The sequence below is a fragment of the Dreissena polymorpha genome, chromosome 10 (assembly GCF_020536995.1).
Source record: "Dreissena polymorpha isolate Duluth1 chromosome 10, UMN_Dpol_1.0, whole genome shotgun sequence".
In the NCBI taxonomy this organism is placed as follows: Eukaryota; Metazoa; Mollusca; class Bivalvia; order Myida; family Dreissenidae; genus Dreissena; species Dreissena polymorpha.
The window spans coordinates 72,957,979-72,984,676 of record NC_068364.1 but is presented as its reverse complement, the minus strand read 5'-3'; the positions used below and the strand labels follow the sequence as shown (position 1 = coordinate 72,984,676).

General features: G+C 35.0%; 2 protein-coding genes across 3 annotated transcripts in view; both read right to left on the bottom strand.

Moving 5' to 3' along the window:
• Positions 1 to 4,187, bottom strand: part of LOC127848934 (uncharacterized) — a 33,651-nt gene extending 29,464 nt beyond the window's left edge. The window contains exons 1-6 of the mRNA XM_052381661.1: positions 4,027 to 4,187; positions 2,791 to 2,861; positions 2,358 to 2,393; positions 1,245 to 1,292; positions 820 to 894; positions 435 to 524 (exon numbers count right to left, since the gene is read on the bottom strand). Of these exons, the coding sequence (XP_052237621.1) occupies positions 435 to 524; positions 820 to 894; positions 1,245 to 1,292; positions 2,358 to 2,393; positions 2,791 to 2,860 (319 nt within the window). The 5' untranslated portion in view covers position 2,861; positions 4,027 to 4,187. The remainder of the gene's footprint in view (positions 1 to 434; positions 525 to 819; positions 895 to 1,244; positions 1,293 to 2,357; positions 2,394 to 2,790; positions 2,862 to 4,026) is intronic.
• Positions 4,188 to 11,610: 7,423 nt separating this feature from the next.
• Positions 11,611 to 26,698, bottom strand: part of LOC127846972 (retinoic acid receptor gamma-like) — a 54,618-nt gene continuing 39,530 nt past the window's right edge. For both annotated transcript variants that reach the window (XM_052378446.1, XM_052378447.1), the window contains 5 exons: positions 25,381 to 25,536; positions 21,385 to 21,558; positions 18,001 to 18,205; positions 16,219 to 16,377; positions 11,611 to 12,598 (listed from right to left, as the gene is read on the bottom strand). In XM_052378446.1, the coding sequence (XP_052234406.1) occupies positions 12,498 to 12,598; positions 16,219 to 16,377; positions 18,001 to 18,205; positions 21,385 to 21,558; positions 25,381 to 25,536 (795 nt within the window). In that variant the 3' untranslated portion in view covers positions 11,611 to 12,497. The remainder of the gene's footprint in view (positions 12,599 to 16,218; positions 16,378 to 18,000; positions 18,206 to 21,384; positions 21,559 to 25,380; positions 25,537 to 26,698) is intronic.

The following is a 26,698-nucleotide window of genomic DNA, read 5'->3' as shown; positions in this document are numbered from 1 at the left end:
TTGCTTCGACTTTTTTTCATAAACATACACATATGACACCTTTAATTAAAGACATCCAGGACTGGTGTGTTGAATTAATTGTTTCATATTCATATCATGCAAACACTGTCCCTGAATGAGTAAACCATGTTTAAGCATATGAGAAATGTTATTTTAATCTAATGTTAGTATCATAATTTACATTAATATATATATGCACTGCTCTAAAATTATATCCACGAATATATATGTTTTAAGAATGTTATCTACTCTGTTTATAAATTGGGCTTTACGTTATAAACAATTCAACAATTGACGATTTTATGCATACATAAGGCACTTGATTTGTATTTGATGTTTACTTTTTAATTAATTTTTTTTTTATTTATATGGAAGTCAAACGTACCAACAGTTCTTTGAATTAAAACATTATATAACTTACTTGAAGTACTTACCTTGAATCACGTGATATTCATACGTTAGCAAGGTGTTGGTGCCGTTACATTGGCAATCTTCGGGTATACTGACCGAAACACCGTATCTGTCTAAAGGATAAGACCATTTCTTCGAAATATTGTTTTCTTGAAAAGCTTTAGTTATCTCATGTTCACAAAACGCATAAAAAGGTAAAATAGTTATATATAAAATAATACAAATTTGGTGTGAATAAGATATTGCTTGCTCAAAACATATAAATTACGATTTGTTTATTTTTATATTACAACTAACGCAATGTTTTGTTTATCATAAGATCTAATGACAATAATTATACAGAGACTGTATTTTATTATGTGTCCTGCAACATTAATAGGTACCTGCATCAGCCGATAAGTGACTCACCTCCCATTTGGTTTAGAACGTGTCTAAAACAGTCTTGGTTTTGAAAGTCGCCAAGACGCTTCAGTTTACTAAATACTGAAAATCAAATTCACAGAATAGCGTTTTTTAACTTGATCCATCTTAACGCTTCCAAGAACTAAATCGTGTGGAGTTGTTTGTACTTTGAAGTCGACAAACAAAACGTGCATTTAAATATTATTTGCATTTAACTATGATAGCCTATGATATATCGATGAGTTATATCTTTAACAGCAATCACTGTTGCACAATTGTACAAGTAAAGAATTGTACGGCATGAATTTCTGCACAGTGGAAGCGTTACAAAAAGATTTGTTATAATTAAAATTCATGTGTTTCGGCGTGTTTCGATCGGAAACGATGGAAAACAAAACCAGCTGGGTAAAGTATCAAAGATTTATACCAACCTTGATCAACACTGAGACAATTTTCAACATGAGCCAGGCTAATTAAGTCTGCAATACAGAAATAAACGAGTTTGTAATGTTTTACTGTATATATGCTCTGACTATACAAAGATAACATACTTCGAAACTGCAATGACTAAAACTTGCATATGGATATCGGCACGACACTGTAAACTGGACTTCTACAAATATTGTGAACAAATTGCAATTGGGTTAAAGTTTATACATATATATGTTACAAAAAATTGCTGTTTCTTTAGGCTGGTCCCTCGATACTCGACATGTTAAAATGTCTGTTGAACATCAAGATTGTTCCATCAGTTGTTCTGGTATCACAATTTGCAGTGCCCATTCTTAGCATTTGTTTGAGCTTTATTGGTTCTCTTGTTCGGTACGTGTTATTGTTTTTATTCTTATGATTTGGGGTGAAATTATTTAAACCATTATATTTAAGTCTATGTTAACGTCAAATTAATCAATTGAATTCCGGATGGGTTACAGGGCTAAGACGGTGGTATGAATGTCCCAACCACGGACGAACGGTAAATTGAATATAGCAATATATGTATATCGCTTTAGTAGATATTAAAGGGATCTTTTCACGCTTTGGTAAATTGACAAAATTGAAAAAAGTTGTTTCAGATCCGCAAATTTTCGTTTTAGTTTTGATATTTGTGAGGAAACAGTAATACTGAACATTTACCATGCTCTAATATAGCCATTATTTGCATCTTTTGACGATTTTAAAACCTAAAAATTATAAAGCGTTGCAACGCGAAACGATTGAATAATTTGGAGAGTTCTGTTTTTGTCGTTAAATTTTGTGAAACTACGAAGATTGCTTATATAAGGTATAAAATACGTCAAGAATGTGTACTCGGCGGAATAGCTCAGTAGGCTAAAGCGTTTTTACTTCTGCACTCTGGCAGGACTCCATGGGTCACTGGTTCGAAACCTGCTCCGGGCAATGTTCTTTTCCTTTTTTAATTTTATTCTTGATTTGTTACTGGTGCTTTTACGATCCAATGTTTACATTTATCAATATAAAGCATTTAATGAATAAGTTAAAAAATGCCAAAATCTGTGAAAAGGCCCCTTTAACATCAATTTTACCTGCATAGTCATGATATCGATTGCAAGCATCTGATTCTGTAATAAATGAAGCCAACAATTGACATGAATATCCTCAAGTATTATTAAGTAAGGCTCAATACGCCATAGGTTTCCACTAACCATATAATATCCAAAACATATATTGTATATGTCGAAAAGTGCTTGTTAACTTCTGTTTCGTTTCGTTCTTTAATAAATTTATTTATTATATGATTTCTGTATAATGTGTTATTGTTTAATTTACACTAAATTTACCAATTGGATCGCATGCAGGAAAAAAGATTGCTAACAAAATTCAAGTGAGTGAATATTGTCTTATTGAGCAAAAACGATATTACAGCACTATTACAGATTACAAAATATGTGAAAGAGAGACAAAGTGTATAATTCGAGGACAGCACGAGGGTTGCAAATATGATTGAAAGCACTATACCAAATATGAAAGCCTCAGCCGACAGGACCAGCAAGAAGGTGACAATTTGTTGAACTGCAACGACCACCATCCTATAATAAATAGAAAAGATGTTATCACGATCTGTGCTTACCGGTTATTACAAAAAAGAATGTCATCTTAATTAGCATTTATAGTTGCATTTATATTTCTATCGCCACGCTCTCAGAATTTTACACAAACTCCTCGTAGCGGTTGTCAGCATAGCGGTACCACACTGACGTCACAAGTATGGAATTATTAAAGTTTGTCTTTGTTTTATTTATAAACATCCGTGCAGTTTTATCCACAAGTGGTCGTTAATAACGGTTTTCAGTGAAAAAAAATGGAAATATAAAATCACTATGTAAAATCACGCAATTTGTAATGGCGTCAGGGATATCAAATATCCCTAGGTTTGATTTTCAAGAATTAGAAAATGTTACGCCTGGAATCTGTACAAATCATAACAATGTGTTATAGACGTAGCGAAACTATTGGTCTTGTTTGGGCAATTCTCAAATCAATGGAAATGGTATTGATCAATTTAATTATTTAAACATGGATCACGTTCTGATAATAATATATTTAAACTGTTCAAGTTTAATATTTAAAAAAAAACGTACCAATTCGTTCGTGAACACAAATGTAAACTGTACTGTTATTTATGAAAATTCAATACAATTTCGTGATTTCGTCGTTGTAAATTCCGTCGTCAAAATGAATCAGTTATGTGATTTTGTATTTATTTATGATGCAATATTCCATTTTGTTTCTATTTCGAACGATTTTATTAGAAAAAAATCCCATCATATTTTCATTGCACAATTCTTATATCAGAATGTTTTTTGTCTGTCTCTATAACAATACTTTTAAACAACACAATAGCCCATGAATATACCGCGAGCGAGAAAAAAAAAACGAACAAGAAACACGCACATCATTCACAGGTGCCTTCTTGAAAACTTGAATACAAAGTTTAATTGGGTGATCCTAATGCTTGAGGGCAGCAATCCGTAAATCAACAACAAAAATGGATTGTTAGGTTTTTAGCATACCATGTTTTAACGCGTCGTTTTGCCCTTGTACTTTTGCTGTAAATGTTTTTGTTCCCACAACTATTTAAAAAACAAAATCCTCAGTTTCTACCGTTACTTCTATGCACAATTTAACAAAATCCTCAGTTTCTACCGTTACTTCTATGCACAATTTAACATAAGACGAACAATAACCGCATACCTGGTAGGTCAGCTCGTGATGTTCAAAGATGCGATAAGTTTCGCGTTTGAAATGACTCTAGTTATTATAGCACGACTTCAAGTATTAATAGGAATGTCCGACTGCCTTCCCGATAAGTCTGTCTGTGAGTAGAGGTTCAATTGTAGATAGCCATGACGAAGTGCTTTATCTAATATTAAGATTGAAAATCAAATGAGCCGTTGCTGTTTCAATATTGAAAACATGTGCGATTTCCTGTTTTGACCAAAAGGGTGATTACAGCATACGTGACATTTAAGAAAGCTAATGAAAAATTGTGAAAAAGATGCATAGAATTATTCAATGACAATCAATAACAACATAAATCTCACACACTTTTTATCATCAAAGCAATTTACAACGTTCTTTCGAAAAGACAGATATCTGGTATCGAAAGCGAAATTATATATTGGAGCTGCGTTAAGTTAAACATATCACTTATTAACGTCGCGTTGGTGTTTCAAGGCGTAATACTATAATGAGTTCCATAAGCTACGTCACAAACTCGGCACAAATATGTTGTTCTTCTATGTCATAAAGATTTATTAAGATTATCGGCCACTTGGTTTGTCTAATCCTACTTTTTTCCAATTAGTCTAGTAAACAAAAACTCAATTACACTCATAGATAACTTTTGAGTTCTGTGTGCCGAAAAAGACCTTTATCTAAAATGTATTCGAGTATTTTTATTCATTAACCAGGCAACCTATATATCATTCGTATATTGAGACTTAGGCTTACTCCACTGACGTTGCTTAGAAATATCAATAAGTCATGTTTCCATTTCTCAGAGTCAGCATCTGCGTCTGGGTAAGACTATGATTAAAGTTTTAATTCAACAACCCCACGTCATACAACAGACTTTCAATTTTAACTACTTGAGCATTCTCTGTGGTCACTCGCCGAGTCCAACCATTTACCATGACGCCTTGAAGCAGAAAATATACTCCGTTTTAGTAAAGTTCAGACTGACGTGCAAAAAGTGCATACATGTACCTGTATAATTTATAAGATCTTCGCATGAACCTTAAATGAAGGTCTTCGCGATAAGGTATGAACACTGAACGGGCACATGGCGCAGATCGGCATTTTATCATAATTGTACTCGTGTGTATGCTTCGAAAAACAAACAGATATACTAATGATTTAAATTTACATTTATTGGAAAACGCTCATTGTACTGTACCTTGTTGTATTTTATGAATGTTCATAGTTAACTAAGTGTTCATATTCATATGTAACTACTTCACACTTAAAAATAGGCTTCAAACTACACAAAACAAGATGATTAGGTTTGTTCTGAATATGGATAACAGATCACATGTTGGTCCAGAACAGTTTTCACATTTAGGTTGGCTGCCTGTTTCAAAAAGAGTAGAACAGATCATACTTTGTCATGTACATAGGATTAAAAATGGCCTTGCACCAGAGTATATGGGTGAGAATTTTAAGCCAGTGTCTGGCGTACATAATCATTGTACTAGGTCTAATATGGTAGCTCAGCCAGAATCTGATCATTTTGCTGAAAATTTTACATTTGAAGACTCTGGTCGTTTTTCCAAACCAAGAGAAGGAAGTTTTGGTTCTAAAACATTTACATATAATGGTATCTGTTTATGGAACAATCTTCCTCAAAACATCAGGGATGTACCTAAACCTAACAATTTCAAGGGTGCCATCAAGAAACAGCTTTTAGAGTCTTTATAGCTTTTTATAGTATAATTTTTATTATGAATTGTATGTTCTGTTAAAATACTGTGATACATTTTTAAGTCTTATGATCAATAAGATGCAAGGATCTCATAATTATTCTTTAACTTATAGTATGCTACAAAGTGTAATTATTAACTACCTATGCAGTGTGTAACTTTCTTATGCAACTTTTGTGATAATAATGAACATGTGATTATATTTATTCATTCTTAATCAGTAATATACTTTATTAAACAATACATATTTGATACATATACATTATTAAAATCTAATACATGACTGTTTCATGGTTACTGCCACCAATAACAAGGACCACAATGGAAATAAGTGAAAATCATTTTTCTCTTTTTTGTGTTATCCTTGGTATTGTGTGTGCATTCCATGGTTTGCTATGTATATTGCTGTGATAATATATTTTATATTGTCTGCATTATGTAGTAACTATTTAATGTTCATATGTTTACCAAATAAAATCAATCAATCAATCACACTCAGATACGTCTTTAAGGTCATTTTATCAGGCGACTGAGAGAAAAAGTACATTATAAGCGGAATAGTAGTCAAGCACGATGGCTTATGACAGCTGTATCGTTTGAACAAGAACAACACAAATTGCAATATGTATCAGTATTGGTTTTATTATAGGCAGTCATGTCATTCTTATTGTATGTAATGTACAACATAACAACGAAAATATATCACTTCCGATAAACAGCATTCACGCAAAATATTAAAAAGTCACAAACAGTAACACAATCGATTAAAAGTTCCCTATGTTTTATAAGCAGTAAATCATAGTCAGCATATCATCAGACAGACATAATTTTGTGGAAACTGGTTTGATTTTCTTTAAACATTTTAAAGCGAGTATATACGATCTAAATATATTTGTAAGTGATAAAAAAATAATTTAATGGAACACTTTCATATGAAGTGGTTCCAATTTTTTACACAATTGCAAATAATTGTCTATTTGAAAGCGAGAAAGTTATTAACTTACAAACAACATGTTGTACCTTCACTGTTTTTACTGTCTTCGAATACTCGTGACCCAGCTTTGAACTTAATTGAAATATTTGGACAAATATTCTGACTAAGTTTCATAAAGAATAAGAAATAAATGCGACCACTAGAGTGTTTACAAGCTGTTAAGTCCAACTGACCTTGTGACCAAGTTTTGCACCAATGTGACCCAGTTTCGAACGAAGTCCAAACATCATAGGGACAATTTTCTGAGCAACTTGCATGATGATTGGGCGATATATGTGACCTTCTTTTCACAATGTTTTACTACAGCCATGTAAGGAAAACACCCATGCCCCCTGGTGTCCATATTAATCAATGGACATTATGAACTCAGCCTAAATATCATAAGAAAAAATGTTCTGAGCAAGTTTATTATTGATTTTGCAACAAACATTCCACTTCCAGAGTGTTCTAAAGTTTTATCAGCCACATAATTTAAACAAGCCAGTCCCTGGCAACAATTACATACTGGAGTTCTTTTCAAACTCAGCCAATACATCAATGGAACAAATGTTCCAACCAAGTTTCATGAAGATTTGGCATTAATGTAACCCCTAGATTGTTCAGCCATATAAAGAAAACTGCACTGGCAGCCATGATTTTCAACAGATCTAACAATTTTTAAACTCAACGAAGACTAATATTCTGACAGTTTCCTTAAGATTAGGCAATACATGCAACCTTTAGTGTTCACAAGCTTTCTGTTTAATTTGATCTAGTTACAGAATTTTTGATCCCACGTGACCCAGTTTTATAATCACCTAAGATTATCATTAACAACACAGTATTTAGCAAGTTTAATGAAGATTGGTCAATTAATGTGTAATGTAAGAGTGTGCAAAAGGCAAATGTTGAGACTGGACACAAACTAAAAGCAATCACAAATGCTCAGCATATTGTGCTCAGATGAGCTAATACAAGAAACCGTCAGAGACGGTTGATGCTCCCCAAAGGTGTTTTTTTGTCACAATATTGCACTATATATTCAGATAAAAGGAAACGTCTTGAGGGCACAGTAGTTGGGGGGGCAAGAATTTTTTATAGAAAATTTTTAATGGCCATAACTATGTGAAATATCATCCGACCAGAACCGCTGATAATATGCACATTTCCTCTTGGTAGTGAAGCTTCCCATAAAGTTTCATTGAATTCCAGTCATTAGTTGCTGAGGAATAGCCCGGACAAAAATTGTGCATGGATGGACGGACACACAGACGGACAGATAAAGCGGCGACTATATGCTCCCCCACAAAATAAATTTTGAGGGAGCATAAAAATACTGATCTTTATATCGTATATACTCGCTTTAAACACATGTCTACTGCACATCATGCTTGTAAAATTTATGCATTAATTTATTAATATTTTGGATATTAATATTGAATAGGCAATTGATTTATTTAAAAAAAGACATGTTGAATTGCAAACGTTTTTGGAAAATAGAAGAACACAATTGACATTTTAAGTACAAATTAAAAACCTATTTGATATATTCTTAGTTAAATGCTATGACAATATTATGCTTATATTTTGAGAAATTTAATTCTGAAATATTTATTCACACAATCTTGCAAAAGATGGCGTAAAGTCTCTTAAGACACAATAATTATTTATCAATTACAGAAAAAGCAATCAGTAACATCTGATGGTGATAGTGTTTGGAATGGAACATGAAATAGGTAACAATGCTGAGGTAGAATTGGTTTGAGCCACTATAAAAGTGACATAACAAAGTCAATTAGTTTAACATGAAAAACAATATACTTGTATAGGATGCATCAATGTAAACATGAAAGCAAATGCAATAATTGAGCACAGTGCGTGTCTGAATGTCAAACATTTGAAAGGAAGAGAAATAACATTTCATCAAATCATGTGGAATAATGTAACAATCTTTTGCAACAATACTGTAATATGTTCAGAAGTTATTGGTTGAAATATTTCCGAATGAAAGGACTCCCTAACACTAATAATACAATCTTAACGCTGTCTCAATCTTAAATTTGAAATCAAACAAGTTCATTCTGAGTTTAAACATTTGCAAGTTTAAACCAATGGCATAATTAACGAAGTGCCAATTCAGAGAATGGCCTTTGCTTCAAAGATTGTTTACAGATCAGTGTTTCAAAATCCCTAAATTCCATCAAATATTTATTTGTTGTTCACCATTGTATTTTTTTTATAAAAAAATATATAGTATATCACTCAATAAATATGCCAGATATTAAAAACCATTAACTTCTTATAAAATATGACAGAGAAAATTTCACAAAAACTGTTATCTTTTTTTCTGTTTTTTTTTTAAATGGCCAAAACTGTACACAGACAAAACAGTTTTTCAATCTTAACAAGTATGTCCTTAAAGTATAAATCATGTTGATTTTAGAAAACAGTACATAATTAAGATTTAATGAATCAAATCATGCCTGAATATTAATGATTGCTTCACATGCCATACTAGGCGCAGGTTAATTATGCAAAAAGTAGTTTAAGATATGGAGAGAAATGTGCAGTGACCAAAAATGTATTCCCATGTTTGCATTCATTAATTAAATTAAGACCATGATATATTGTTGATTTTGGCATAATACTTGACCAGTTGACCAGAGTGTTTCACGGGAGCGTTTTGATACATTTTCCATGTTCACATGGAAGCCATCAGAACATAACTGAATATAAAACATAACAAGTAAGGAACAAATACTAAGATTTTGATCTGTGTCAAAATGTAGGAAAATATCAGCATGGTTTAGTTAATCAAATTGAATACATACACTTAACCAAAGGCCTTTTTAACACAAAAATTAAGTGTGAAATATGCATATACATTTGTAATAAAAGAACAAATTCAAAAGAGCCTATAATATATTTGTTCAAACAATAATGGTTGCAACCTTACTGTATTTGGTTATTATTTTTTTATTGTATTTACATTTAAGGTTGATAAAAGCACACACTGAACACTTGTTCCAATTTTCGTATACCAAAAACGTGTGCTTTAATTAAGGTACTGCAAACAAGAGGCACTATTATTCAAAACAAGAGGGCCATGATGGCCCTGAATCGCTCACCTGACTAACCAAATACAATCCCAACCCAGATTTCATCAAGATAAACATTCTGACCAAATCTCACAAAGATTGGATGAAAACTGTGACCTCTACTGTCTACGCAAGGTTTTTCTATTATTTGACCTAATTTTTGACCTAGTTTTTGACCCCCAAAAGGACCCAAATACAATCCCAACCTAGATTTCATCAAAATAAACATTCTGACCAAATTTCAGAAAGATTGGATGAAAACTGCGACCTCTATTGTCTACACAAGGTTTTTCTATTATTTGACCTAGTTTTTTACCTAGTGACCTAGTTTTTGACCCCAGATGACCCAAATACAATCCCAACCCAGAGTTTATCAATATAAACATTCTGACCAAATTTCATAAAGATTGGATGAAAACTGTTACCTCTAATGTCTACATAAACAAATTGTTGACGGACACACGCACGCATGGACACACGCACATACGGATGCCGGACATCACACGGTCACATAAGCTCACCATGTCACTTTGTGACAGTTGAGCTTACAAATATGTTACTATGTCAAAATATTCAAACTATGAACTTTTCAAAATCAAATTAACAAAATAATGAAGCATTTAATTTTGCCGTTCCACATGGCTTGTACCATATGTTTATCAAATAGACCAAATCTTCTGGGGAATATGTGGCTCCATGAAATCTGAAGAAAGAATGCTTTGCCTTAAATAGTAATACCCAATAAGCATGTTCAATCATTTCTCAACTTTTGTCTATAAAAGAACAACAAGTTTGAACTAATAATTATCTAATGTAAATTGCACAGCAAATTTTCCAAAAATAAAGTTAAGAAAGAAGAGTTCACTCACGGACTTTCATGAATTGTGAAACATCCTAGCTCACAATATCTACTGCTTAATACAAATCTTATTAGAGAACATTTTAGGCTGTCTCTGGGAAAACAGGGCTTAATGCATGTTTGTCAAGTGTGGTCCCAGGGGTCGTATTCCAGAAGCATCTTAAGGTAAATTTTATTATTATCCTTAAATTGGGAAATTTTCTTAAGTGTTTCATTTTCTATTGCAATCGATTGGCATTAAGATATACATTTAAATAACATCATTATGCCAATGTTATTTTAGGAATACCAAAAACACATATATTTCCTTATTTAGTAAAGAAATACAAAACATTGTAATTTTGAACTTAAGTGAAATTATTTAAGAAATGACTTAAGATGTTTCTGGAATACCACCCCAGGTCTGCCTGTTCAGATTGCACAGGAGGAAACTCTGATACAACACTGGACACTCATGCCCTCTGGGCCTGTTCTAAGAGCACTGCTCAATTCAGACATATACACTGGCAAATATGTGGCAATCCAAACAAATGAACAAAGTAAGAAATTATACTATACAGTAATGGCTTAATTTGCATTTCAATACCATTAAGTCCAGTATTTTGATATGATTAATGTTCCTCCGTCAAAGTTATACATTTATACAAAGTATTATAATTTTTTATGAGATAATAGTAATTATATTTGCTAAAAGGTAAATTATATCAATAAGACCAGTAAAACACTAGAATATTGTATCAGCTTAACATTCACCATAATACCATTATCAATTTCAATTACTTACCTATACAAAACCATTGTTGTAATCAACATTAAAGTGACATTACATTAACAGAGTTGTAAAGAAAATACAAACTGACTGGTCTAGTTTGAATTTTCAAATTTGGTAATTCACACTTACATTAAAACAAAGTAAAAACAAGCACGCATGAGTATAATAGTGTTCACCGAGAATAAATGAGTTAACAAGCCACAGGTAATATCATCGTGTAGTTGTGTGAAATTGTCTCACAAATGGTGCAGTCCCACAGGTTTTGGCTGTGAAAGAAAATTATGAAACTGAAATCTGACTGTTGATTACTTTTGGTTAGTTTTTTGAAAGCCCAATTATACACCAGCCTATTGGACAAAATATTTTGGTTGTACAATATCTGGTTGTAAGTGTTTCTAGATAAATGTCTTTCGAACCCTAAACTGTGAAAACATCCCTATAAACGCACAAATTTTCCTGTGCTCTAAACCATTGCTCCATATTTTGCCATGTTTCCAATATTGTCTCATTTGGTGAATAGGGTCCAATGCATCGAGAACTCCAGTCATTTGATCATTGATCACAACCCTAAGCCAAAACACTGGCATCCCATATGGCAACAAACTTGATGATGTAGGCTTCAATTACATAACTGATACACATGGCAATTAAGTTACTTCCCTTTGAAAAGCATGTGGAGGTTCAATAGTCTCCCTTGCACAAAATACTCCGCTGGTTTTTCTAATTATAACCATAACATCAGCAAGTGTTTGAACAGTTTTTTTGTCAACAATAATCTCTAACTCTCTTGCAACCAAGTATATCATGGCCAATTTTAAAAGCAAAGAGACAAAATAATCCGCTGCTAATGCTAACTGCCATAAAAAAATAACTGATGCACTTCAACTGCATCCCAACAGCTTTAACACTAAATGACTTGTTGATGAAACTTTGATCCAAAAACAATTGTATGCACAAAAAATCCCTGAAGTTTTGTTCATCGTGTAGCAATTGAAATGAGCCAAGATAGAGGCGAATTTACTCGTGGGCAAGATGGCGAGTGTCAAGGGATGCAGACATTCTCTGTCCGATCTAACATTTCAATGATCAAGGGAGGCAACTCTCCGGGCATTTCCAACCGCAAATGCAACACCCTCTCGGCCCCTGCAAAAAACAATTAGGAAATACATTTTTATACTCTTTTCTAGATATCATTAAAGATGGCATGACTCTTACTGATGATATTGCTGTAAAGAAAACAACAAAACTAATTTTCATTGTAAAAAAATGATTTTGCATAGGTTATTTGATTGTCTGCAATAAATCTAACAACATTTTTTTCAGTTTTTTAGAACAAAAACAGACTTCATAGTTTTTTGTAATAAAAAACTGATGCAATAAAAATCTGCATGTGATTTACTATGTAGAAAGCTTACTTCGCCCTATTCCAGGAAGTGATTTGTCCAACTTTTAGCTGATTTCCTCCCTTTCCATGTAAAACTAGTTTTAGAAATAGTTATTAGCTTTGCTTGATCTATATGCTAATGAATTGTTTAGTTGAACCCTATAAAGGCTAGGGGTAGGACATTTTCCTCCCCTGGGGTGGTTGTTAAATCACACCTATGAAAACTTAGGACAGAAACATATGATTTGGTAAATGATGTACAAAAAGATGTGTTTGTGAAACACTATGTCCCCGTATATGACGTTTGACCTTGGAGGATGACCTTGACCTTGACCCTTCACCACTCAAAATGTGCAGCTCCATGAGATACACATGCATGTCAAATATAAAATTGTTAGCTTCAATATTGCAGAAGTGACATTACATGAGCAATTTTGACCCATGTATTTGACCTTGAAGGATGACCTTGACCTTTCACCACTCAAAATGTGCAGCTCCATGAGATACACATGCATGCCAAATATCAAGTTGCTATCTTCAATATTGCAAAAATACTCATCAAATGAGCGATTTTGGCCACATATATTTGACCTCTGACCTTGAAGGATGACCTTGACCTTTCACAACTCAAAATGTGCAGCTCCATGAGATACACATGCATACCAAATATCAAGTAGCTATCTTGAATATTGAAATATTGCAAAAGTGTACATGAAATGAGCGATTCTGACCCATATATTTGACCTTTGACCTTGAAGGATGACCTTGACCTTTCACCACTCAAAATAGGCAGCTCCATGAGCATGCCAAATATCAAGTTGCTATCTTGAATATTGAAATATATCAAAAGTGTACATTAAATGAGCGATTTGGACCCATATATTTGACCTTTTACCTTGAAGGATGACCTTGACCTTGACCTTTCACCACTCAAAATGTGCAGCTCCATGAGATACATATGCATGCCAAATATCAAGTTGCTATCTTCAATATTGCAAAAGTTATTGCAAATGTTAAAGTTGGCACAAACCAACAGACCAACCAACAGACCAACAGACAGGGCAAAAACAATATGTCCCCCACTACTATAGTGGGGGACATAAAAAGCTGAGCTTAAATAAATAAATTAAAGATTATTATGCTTCCAAATAGTTCCTAGCATATTTTCTATCCTTTGTCTGTCCATCTTATCTCTTATTTTGATGGATTTGAGCTTTCAGGTATGTGAAACTAATTTCGCTGATACAAGTATAGTTTTCATTGTAGCTGTTGTCTGCATGTCCTTGCGTCTGTACAGTAATGTGTCTAGTTATTGCTAGAAAGATCTCTGAAACTTATTACCAAAGTTTTAACAAATTTTTAGGCAGATGTCCAACAATTGGATCATCCAAATATTATCATATTGTTCCGGTTGTTGGTCTTTGAATTATTTAGGTTGTAATTTCAATTTTATTAAATTTAAGATTTAGTTATTGCCTCAGTTTCTTGTTCCCATTTGTTTACAGTTAACGGCTTCATTTGTAATATGGAAAATTGAACTTATTCTTGTCTATTTTGTACATTGAGGTTGTTTTTTTACATTAAATGTGCAAGATAATAGTTAACTAATTTGAATACAAATAGAAGAAATATCTCTAAAACTGTTTAAAACAAGAGATGTGTTTGAAAGAAACACAATGCCCCCTATTGCACCGCTTTTTTTGTTTCTTTTTTTAATTATATCCCTAAAAAAAAATTACTTCCCTTGTAAAAATGATCTGTACCTGCCAAATGATACATAGAATTATCTCCTTTTAAAGCTTGTTACTTCCCTTGGATTTTGTTTAACCATTGACCTTTAAGGATGACCTTGACCTTTCACCACTAAAAATTGTGCAGCTCCATGGGATACACATGCATGCCAAATATCAAGTTGCTATCTGCAATATTGCAAAAGTTATGGGCAATGTTTAAGTTTTCAGATGGACGGACTGACGGACAATTCATTTGCTTTATGCCACCCTACCGGGGGCATAAAAATCTGTTATATGAAAGGATAAACGTTGTAAAAGAGCATGAGACCACACTTATATTAGGCTGCATTATGTTAGCCTCTTATTCAAGACTTTATGACAAAATCTAGTTACATGCAAAAGTTGGGTGTTAATAACTCTGGAAGCTTTTTCATCTAAAATTGCAGTTCAGTTGCAAGTTGGTTTTAATTCTGATCAATTTGAAATTACCTAAAAACATTAAAACAAAACATATTTACAGCCAACAGATTGGAATTGAACTGGCAATATATTTTTTTAATGAGCCGCCGTTTGGGTTTATGAGCTCAATGCACTTGTGTAAAATGTTGCCCCAGGTTAGCATGTGCACTTTGCAAAGTCCATTGCCCCAGGTTAGCATGTGCACTCTGCAAAGTCCATTGCCCCAGGTTAGCATGTGCACTCTGCAAAGTCCATTGCCCCAGGTTAGCATGTGCACTCTGCAAAGTCCATTGCCCCAGGTTAGCATGTGCACTCTGCAAAGTCCATTGCCCCAGGTTAGCATGTGCACTCTGCAAAGTCCATTGCTCCAGGTTAGCATGTGCACTCTGCAAAGTCCACTGCCCCAGGTTAGCATGTGAACTCTGCAAAGTCCATTGCCCCAGGTTAGCATGTGCACTCTGCAAAGTCCATTGCCCCAGGTTAGCATGTGAACTGTGCAAAGTCCATTGCCCCAGGTTAGCATGTGCACTCTGCAAAGTCCACTGCCCCAGGTTAGCATGTGCACTCTGCAAAGTCCACTGCCCCAGGTTAGCACGTGCACTCTGCAAAGTCCATTGCCCTAGGTTAGCATGTGCACTCTACAAAGTCCATTGCCCCAGGTTAGCATGTGCACTCTGCAAAGTCCACTGCCCCAGGTTAGCATGTGCACTCTGCAAAGTCCATTGCCCCAGGTTAGCATGTGCACTCTGCAAAGTCCATTGCCCCAGGTTAGCATGTGCACTCTGCAAAGTCCAATCTGCCTAAACTGATTTTTTCTAACAAGACACTTCCTTTAACAAGACTATTGTCAAGCAATATGGTCCCCTACTGGTGAAACTCCACCATTGTAAGATTTTTTTTTTATTTGTTGCCATAGCAGCCAGAATTTTTGACATAGGATAAAATGAAATGACCTGCATAATCTCCATATTGCCATCTATCCATGTTTCAAGTTTCATGAAAAATAAATATTAAGAACTGTTAAAGTTATCCCAGGATCCAGAAAAGTGTGACAGACTGCTGACTGACGGACACACAGAGCGCAAACCATAAGTCCCCTCCGGTTTCACCGGAAGGGGACAATTATTCAATTACAGCATAAAAGACTTCTGAATAGTCTGTGCAGACTGTATACTACTACAACCAACCTTTTACACTTATACTCCTGAGATCTGTAATTTTCATCAACATTTTAGCATAAATCTGAGGACATTCTTTCCGACGTGACTTCACGTAGTGTTTTAATGCCTCTAATATCGGTTCCTGCATTTCATCTACTTTCTCTGAGTTCTCTAGACCTGAACGATCTGCAAAAGAAAACAATATGCTCTCAATTGCACAATATTTGTGTACTTTTCTTTCTCTTTTTGTTGTGTACTACTCCATATTTTTTTCTTTGTCGTGACAAAAGTTTGATATGCTTTTTAATGAAATTATTCTATGACTGCTTCTTTTCATGAATTGTGTAAAACTAAAAATAAATAAGCAAAGCTTTCAAGAAGAAAGTGACAGCATTATTAAAGTTTGCTTATAAAATCACTGTAAAGGTAGAAAATTCAAATTTTTGCATTTGCGCTAATGTTCATGAATGTTAAAATAATCTTCCTTTTTCATTTACCTTCATTGCATAAACAATAACAAATACTTTAAATAAAATCTGTTATAAAAAGTGATATTCTAACTTCATATAAAACACTCAATAAACAGAGCTTTTGTGTGTTTGTGTGCTTTGAATTAAGCACTATTAATTAACCCTTAACCACTTAGATACGTGTTTTCACTCATTTGTAGTCCCTTAGAAAGTTAATTTTAATTGAAGGCCTTTCTTACTAGATTCAAGTTTTTAAGGCTTAATTATTAAAGATACTGATCGCAGAAAACAGCATAAAACCTGAACAGACTGCGAGTTACTCGCAGGCTGTTCTGGTTTTATGCTATTTGAACATAGCCATTTTTACTTTGCTTCTGAGTGAGAAAGGGTTAACCTACTAAACTAAAAAAAAAAAATATAGAATTATTGCTTCAATTTCCATCGAATTATTTTTGACTGAAAGACATTAATTAATCGTGTGGTCAGGTGCTGTAAGGGGAGAAGGGATACCCAACACAAACCTCGCCTCTTCAAGATGGTGACCATCAACCAAAGTCAAGTGTGTATTGAACACTTGTCGCCAAGGTTAGAAGCATGTGCTCGAAACTTGGGCGCTAACCAGACAGCCAAAATGGTGATTTATTTGACCTTTGTTCTGGGAAGTCTGGGCTTAATTCCTGCGTGTAAAGTGTTTTCCCAGAAAAGCCTGTGCAGTCTGGACAGGCTAATCAGGTACAACACTTTCCGCCTATAATTGGATTTTCATTAAGAAGAGACTTGAAAATTCAATAAAAGTGAAAAGTGTCACCATGATCAGCACCATGATCAGCCTGTGCAGACAGTCAAGGCTAATCAGGGATGACACTCTATTCACATGCATTAACCCTTTGCATGCTGGGAAATTTGTCGTCTGCTAAAGTGTTGTCTGCAGAATTTCTAAAATTAGCATTTTCTTAGATTTTTTTTTCAAAGAATACTATAAGAATAGCAAACAGTTTGGATCAAAACTGTTTGCAAAGGCCTTCAAAATTCGGTTCCAGCACTGAAAGAGTTAAACCCAGTTTCTTCATAGTAAGACTGAATCATAGCATAACAAATCAAGTCAGGACAATGGCTGATAATCCTAATCAAACTTAACTCAGTCATTGTGGCGTAATGGATATGGTGTCCGCCTAGCGACCAGGAGGTCAAGGGTTCCATCCCCACTGTGGGAGCATTCTTGAGATCTCCCCCTCATACACCATGTACTGGTTCTACCCACAAAACAGCCTCCAGAGTGTTTCAATAAGCCTTAAGCTTTCTATTAAATCAAGCTTCAATATTTAGATTCAAAACTAACCTCCTGAAATAAGGCAGATGCAGCACAGTGCTGCCAGTTCGGTCTCGTCCACCTCCATTTCTCGCAATGACCTTGCAAACCTGAATATTGTTGCCGTTAATGACCCAAACCCGGCTGACTCGAGTTGTTCCCGTGTCACCTTCATACCCCCACTGAAGATCATTGTGTCTGTTTCCTGGTCATATCTCGAACTCAATCTCAAAATCTGGAAACAAGGAAATTCATTGAATTGATATCCACTGCCAAAAACAATTTTGTGACAGACAAACGGACAGGCAACGCCAATTCTATATCCATCTGACTCTGGTGGGAGATACAAATAATTTTGGCTTTGTTGAATTCCATGCTAAGTAGGAACTGTTGTTTTCAAGTAATCCACCATTTATCATTACAACTAATAAATACAGGTAAGGTTTATATAACAGTTTTGGCCAATATTTGAAATAAACGAAACCTTAGAATGATTGTCGAAAATTAATCAAAATGATGATGTCCACAGGAGACAGTATAATGCCCAGTTCTGGATATATATACTTTAAATGAGATAAAATTTCATAACAAAAGAATTTATTGTGGACATTTTCTACATCAAATTTTCAAATAAGGGCACACCATTGGGCTGCTTATATCATTCCCAAAAACAACATGGCTTCCATAAAGTTACCACATTTTTACCATCAACTCTGAACAACCAATTTTACCAAATGAAACTCTTTGATGCCAGATTATTTTAACAACCAATCTTAACTAAAGAGAATTAATTCTGTAACAAGACTATTGCCAAGCAATATATGTCCGCTACCGGCTCCACCATTGTCAGAAATATAATTATTTTATTATATTTGTTGCCATAGCAACCAGAATTTTTTATGTAGGAACAAAATGAAATGCCGTGCATAATGTCCTTATTGCCATCTATCCATGTTTCAAGTTTCATGAAAAAATATTAAGAACTTTAAGAAAGTAATCGCAGGATCCAGAAAAGTGGGACAGACTCACGGACTGACAGACTGACGGACTGACGTACTGAAGGACACACAGAGCACAAACCATAAGTCCCCTCCGGTGAAACCGGTAGGGGACAATAACATGCATATTCTTTACAAAAGCATCTACATTACATATTATAACAAGAATAGAAATAACAAGAGGGCCTGAAAGGCCAAAAGTCGTTCACCTGAGATAACAAGATATTATTGGAATAAATCTTCTGACCAAGTTTCACGAAAATCGGAAAATAAATGTGGCGTCTAGAGTGTTAACAAGGTTTTACTATAGCCATATAAGGAAAAATGCCCCGCCCCCTGGCAGCCATGTTTTTCAACCAACCGTCATCATTTTTTAACTCGTCCAAGATATTATTGGGATGAATCTTCTGACCAAGTTTTATGAGGATCAGACAATAAATGTGGCCTCTAGAGTGTTAATAAGATTTTGCTATAGCTATATATAGCCATATAAGGAACAAGAGCTGTCAGAGGACAGCACGCTCGACTATTCAAGTGCTTGACAGTATAACGTAAGCCATCATGGGAAAATTGTTCATATGTTCATATTCAATAATTAATTAGACGATCTTTCAAAAATCAAAAAAGGAAATAACAAAAAAAAATTGGAGGGGGGTAGGGGGGGGGGGGGGTGGAGGGGGGAGGGGGGTGAGAGGGGGGTATAATGTGGAATAGGGTAATTTATAAGATGATGTTTAAAAAAAAAATGGGGAGTGGGGGTGAGAGAGGGTGAGAGGGGGGTATAATGTGGGGTGTGGTAATTTATAAGATGATGTTTCAACAAAAAAAATTGGGGGGGGGGGTTGGGGGGGGAGGGATTCTGGGTAGGGGCGTGGGGTATTGTTTGGGTGGAATCCATTGTGGTATTCAGGTAAGTGTTGTTTTGTCAAAGTAATAATAAAATGTGATCATAAATAAAGAAGTTAGGCAATTTGTTCAATTATCGAAGTGTAAAAGGGGCCATAATTATGACAAAATGCTTGATAGAGTTGTCTGCTCTTGTTTATAGCTTGGGGTCATGTTGGTAAACAAGTATGCAACATATAAAAACCAATATGTCAAAGGATATAGGAAATATTTTGGGTAGTACGCAAACTTTAACATAGATCAGGGATTTTTTTGGCCAGACTTTATAGCCTAACTTCGGCTATGTTCCCAATCCCAAAAAGTATACTTTTTTCCCAAAATGTGGCAAAAAATTCCCAATTTCCAAAAAATACATAAAAAAATAATTAAGAAAGAAGTGTCTAATGAGTATTTTATCTCAATTTTAATTCAATTACATCTAACACAGTATTATATGATTTTGTTCTTTTAATTTGAATGACTATAAAGAGTTATATCAAATTTAGTATTTCGCTAATCAGTGGACTTTTCATGTGAAAAAAAGGCTAATGAATTTATTTTCCCAATTTCATGAAAATGCCAATTAAATTCCCTATTCTAAAGTCATGGGCTACCTTCCCAAAAAGTGGGAAAAAAAAACCTGTAGAGTGATCAATAATATGTTGGTATGTTGGTAAACAATTATGCAAAGTATGAAAGCAATATTCAAGGGACAATGAAAATAAATGGGGTAGTACGAAAGCTTTAACATTTGCTGCATATTCAAAGTGGAAAAGGGGCCATAATTATGACAAAATGCTTGATAGAGTTGTCTGCTGTTGTTTATAGGTTGAGGTCATGTTGGTAAACAAGTATGCAAAATATGAAAGCAATATGTCAAGGGACAAAGAAAATAATTGGGGTAGTACGAAATCTTTAACATTTGCACGCTAACGCAGACGCTAACGCCGACTTGAGTAGGATAGCTCCACATATATATTTCATATATAATAGTCGAGCTAAAAATGCCCAGATCCAGTCATGTTTTTCAAGCAAACGTCACCATTTTCAAACTAATCCAAGATATCATTGAAACCAATCTTCTGACCAAATTTCATGAAGATTGAACAATAAATGTGGCATCTAGAGAATGAACAAGGCAAATGTTGACGTCGCATGATGGACGATGGACAACGGACGACAGACAAAAGGTGATCACAAAAGCTCACCATGAGCACGTTGTGCTCAGGTGAGCTAAAAACAGTAATCACTTGAACAAAATATCACTAAAGACACTTGATTCTTACCATAATCTCTAAACAAGCTGCCTAAACTAATGTTATCCTTACCTGAATATCTTAACAAGCTGCCTTAAGTAATGTTATTCTTACCATAATCTCTAAACAAGCTGCCTTAAGTAATGTACCATAATCTCTAAACAAGCTGCCTAAAAAAATGTAATTCTTACCATAATCTCTAAACAAGCTGCCTTAAGTAATGTAATTCTTATCATAATCTCTAAACAAGCTGCCTTCTGTAATGTTATTCTTACCATAATCTCTAAACAAGCTGCCTTAAGTAATGTTATTTGATCTGTAGTGCTCAGAGCAAGGAATCCAGGAATCTTCTTAGCAAAGTCAACAATTTTTATAATGCCTCTTGATGACAGCTCTGTGATCTTCTCCCATAACATGATGCTCTCAGCTGTTAGTTCTTTTTTCTGATCCTGAAATGTATGTGGTAGTAGTTTATATCTTTTTTTCTGATCCTCGAATATATGTGGCAGAATAAGTAAGAATGTAATTTGTTGAAAAAAAATCCATGTTCAAGATATTTCATATGACTTTTAACTTGTTAGCTTTCAGAGGCACAATGACATTTGAAGTAATAAGAGGGATGATACAGGCAACAATACGGCGACAATAAGTTTCCAATTGAAAGTTATTTTTAAATGGCAAAAGCTCTTTTATGGCCAAATTTAACCTTTGACATTGACCTCTGAGGTAAAGAGACAGGTATTACATAGGCAATACTGTCTCTTTATGCAGGTCAAAAGTATTTAAATTTTAAAATAGCATGATGAATGGCAAAGCTACAGTCAGGAAAATATATTTAATGGCCACATCTGACCTTTAAACTCTAAGAGGGACCTTAACCTTTAATGTAGATAGACAAGTGGTATATGCGATACTTGTTTTATAATGCATCATTGCTGTTCCAAGATATTTTAAAATCCATAAATAAATGGCAAATAGTTGTTAAGCCAGGAATTTTAAAGCTATTTTAAGGAAAAATTTGACCTTTGACCTATGACCTTGACCATTGAGGTTTGGAGACTGGTCTTACTTGCCAAAGCTTATTTTATGATGGTTTACATTTGTGCAAGTCACTTCAAAATCCATACATATACGCTAATAATTTCTAATAATTCCTGTATTTTGAAGCAGTTTTATTGCTAAAATTAACCTTTGACCTCTAAAAGTGACCTTTGCCTTTTAGGTAGAGATATGGTTGCTACAAGTGAGACATTGTATTGCAATAATTGACATTTGTGGCATGTTATTTAACAAGAGGGCCATGATGGCCATGTTTCGCTCCACTGCTGAAAAAAGGCTGAAACAAATATTCTCTGCATGTGCAAATACTAAAATATAGGCCCTATTTAAGCACATGTACACTTTTGTGACCCCCTGGGCTTGGTCAAATTTAACCCCAGGGGCATAATTTGAGCAAACTTTGTAGAGGACTACTATATCTCACTACATGTACATACAAAATATGGTAGCTCTAGGTCCTAGAGTTAAGGACAAGAATATTTTTAAAGTTTTCACATAATAAGCAAGATATAAGCGTATATAATGTTCAATTTTGTGACCTGTGGGTCAGGGTCAAATTTGACCCTAAGGGCATAATTTGAACAAACTTGGTAGAGGACTATAAGATGTTACTGCATGCCAAATTTGGTAGCCATAGTCTGAATTGTTTTTCGACAAGAAGATTTTTAAAGATTTCACAAAATAGGCGCTTAATAAGCGTTTATTCAATTTGTGACCCCCCGGGCAGGGTCAAAGTTGACCCCAGAGGCATTATTTGAACAAATTTGGTAAAGGTTTATTAGATGTCACTACATACCAAATTTGGTAGCCCTAGGCCCAATGGTTATGGACAAGAAGATTTTTTAAGTCTTCACAAAATAAGTCATCACAAAATAGGCCCCATATAAGCGTATGTTCACTTTTGTGACCCCCGGGCAGGGTCAATTTTGACCCAAGAGGCATAATTTGAACAAACTTGGTAGAGAACTATTAGATATCACTACATACCAAATTTGGTAGCCCTATGCCTTATGGTTAAGGACAAGTAGATTTTTAAAGTTTTCACAAAATAGGCACTATATAAGCATATAATCGATTTTGTGGCCCCCAGGGCAGGGTCCAATTTGACTCCTGGGGCATAATTTGAACAAACTAAGTGAAGAACTATACAATGTCACTACATACCAAATTGTGTAGCATTAGGCCTAAAGGTAATGGACAAGAAATTGTTTAAAGTTTTCACAAAATAGGCATTATATAAGCATATGTTCAATTTTGTGACCCCCGGGGCTGGTTCAAATTTGACCCCAGGGATAAAATTTGAACAAATTTGGTAGAAGACCATAAGATGTCACTACATACCAAATTTGATAGCCCTAGGCTGGATGGTTATGGACAGGAGGTTTTTTGAAGTTTTCACAAAATAGGCCTTATATAAGCTTATGTTCAATTTTGTTATCCCCCAGGGCAGGGTCAAATTTGACCCCAGGGGCATAATTTGAACAAACTTTGTAGAGAACTATAAGATTTCACTACATACCAAATTTGGTAGCCCTTGACTCAATGGTCATGGACAAGAGGATTTAAAGTTTTCACAAAATAAGCCCTTTATAAGCATATATTCAATTTTGTGACCCCCGGGGCAGTTTCAAATTTGACCCCAGGGTCATAACTTGAACAAACTAAGAAGAAAACTATTACATGTCACTACATACCAAATTTGGTAGCCCTATGCCATACGGTTATGGACAAGAAGGTTTTTAAAGTTTTCACACAACAGGCCTTATATAAGCATATGTTCAATTTTGTGACCCTCTTGGCAGGGTCAAACTTGACCCCAGGGGCATAATTTGAACAAACTTGGTAGAGGACTTTAAGATGTCACTACATACCATATTTGGTAGCCCTAGGCCCAATGTTTATGGACAAGAAGGTTTTTAAAGTTTTCAAAAAATAAGACCTTTATAAGCATATATTTAATTGTGTGACCCCCGGGGCAGTTTTAAATTTGACCCCAGTGGCATAATTTGAACAAACTACGAAGAGAACTATAACATGTCACTACATACCAAATTGGGTAGCCCTATGCCATACAGTTATGGACAAGAAGATTTTAAAGCTTTCACACAATAGGCCTTATATAAGCATATGTTCAATTTTGCGACCCTCGGGGCAGGGTCAAACTTGACCCCAGTGGCATAATTTGAAAAAACTTGGTAGAGGACTATAAGATGTCACTACATACCAAATTTGGTAGCCCTAGGCCTAATGGTTATGGACAAGAGAATGTGTAAAGTTTTCACAAAATAGACCCTATATAAGCATATGTTCAATTTTGTGACCCCCGGGGCAGGGTCAAATTTGACCCCAGGGGCATAATTTGAAGAAATTTGGTAGAGAACTATTAGATGTCTCAACATACCAAATTTATTAGCCCTAGGCCCAATGGTTATGGACGATAGGATTTTGAAAGTTTTCACAAAATAGGCCTTATATAAGCCTATGTTTAATTTTGTGACCCCCAGGGCAGGGTCAAATTTGACCCCAGGGGCATAATTTGAAGAAATTTGGTAGAGGACTATTAGATGTCTCTACATACCAAATTTGATAGCCCTAGGCCCAATGGTTATGGACGAGAATATTTTTTAAGTTTTCACAAAATAGGCCTTATATAAGCATATGTTCAATTTTGTGACCCCCAGGGCAGAGTCAAATTTGACCCCAGGGACATAAATTGAAGAAATTTGGTAGAGGACTATTAGATGTCTCTACATACCAAATTTGATAGCCCTAGGCCCAATGGTTATGGACGAAAAGATTTTGAAAGTTTTAACAAAATAGGCCTTATATAAGCAAATTTTCATTTTTGTGACCCCCGGGGCAGGGTCAAATTTGACCCCAGGGGCATAATTTGAACAAATTTGAAAGAGGTTCACCTCAGAAACATTCCTGGAAATTCATCAGAATTAGACCAGTAGTTTAGGAGAAGACGATGTTTTAAGGAAAAGTTAACGCACGCATGCACGACGGTCACAGGACCATGACATAAGCCCCGCTGGCCTCTGGCCAGTGGAGCTAAAAATTCATCAATAAATGGCAAAGTTATAGCTGAGAAACAACACTCCGCACGGGCAGACAGACACACGGACAGAGCAACTACCATAAGCTGCCTTCTTCACAGAAAGCCATAGAAACCTTCACCTCTTTCTCTGTCTCAAACTTTGAACACATACCTTTCTCTCAACTTCACTTAGCAGCTCAGATTTGGAGTCTCGTTTTTCTCGGCACTGCTCAGACAATCCGACAAGTTTTATACTGTTGATGTTGAGTGGGGACAGGGGCACAATGTCTTCTTTTGAGTAGGTAGCCCGATGCGCTTCCAAGATTTCCTGGAGCCCATTAAAAACAGTGATAATTATGTCTGTTGAGCGCCAAAAGGTCCTATCTGTATGTGAGCAAAGAAGGCTGATATGCCCTTCTGGCTTTCAGGGGGGGGGGGGGGTCCAGCTCATTTACATTTTTACAGAAATTGTTGTTTTATAGCATGGTCCTGAACAATTGCCATTTCAAGGTATTTTCCCAACTATGACCAGAGAATGAAAACTCAAATTACAAGAAAATACCAAAATTAACTATCATCAGCTCCAAATGAATTATGCAATATCTGTATAGTATATCCTGTAGACTTTTACATGTCATTATTGATCATTTGAATTACTTCACATCCAGTGAATAAATATCTTTATTATAAAACATAGGCAGCTTGAAATATTTCAAAAGGACGTGAATGATTTGGGAATGGCCACACAAATGGGCTTTATATTGATGAATGCACTCATGAACAGTCCTTAGTTTAGTTTAACTCTTTCAGTGCGGGAATCGAATTTTGAAGGCCTTTGCAAACAGTTTGGATCCAAATGAGACGCCACAGAACGTGGCGTCTCATCTGGATCCAAACTGTTTGCTATTCTGATAGTATTGTTTGAAAAAAATCGAAGAAAATGCTAATTTTAGAAATTTGGCAGACAACATTTTAGCAGATGACAAATTTCCCAGCATGCAAAAGGTTAAACCTATTTATTTTAGCTTAATTGCATCTAAAGCCTAAGGTTTCTTTGAAACGCTCTCGAGTCTGCTTCCTTGGTGTCTTTTGGGGAGATCTAAAGATGCTCCCACTGTGGGGATTGAACCCGTGACCTCCCGGTCGCTAGGCAACACCATATCCTTAACACTAAGGCGACCTTATGACAGTCCTTCAGACAGTGTACTCATTAAATTCCTCATTTTAAGTCTTAAAATGGCTTAATCATAAAAATTATTTTTAGAAACGCTGGTACTGAAAGTATAGTCCTTTTAAGCCCTACATAAGTGGTTAACCCTTCCCCAAATAAGATGCAAAGTGAAAAGGCTTTTGCAAAGAGCATAAAACCATAACATTGACTCGCAGTCTGTTCAGGTTTTATGCTGTTTGCTGCTGCTGCTCATCAGTATCGAAGGGTTGGAGGTGAAGCCTTAACAACTTGAATCTAGTAAGAAAGGTCTTAAATTAAA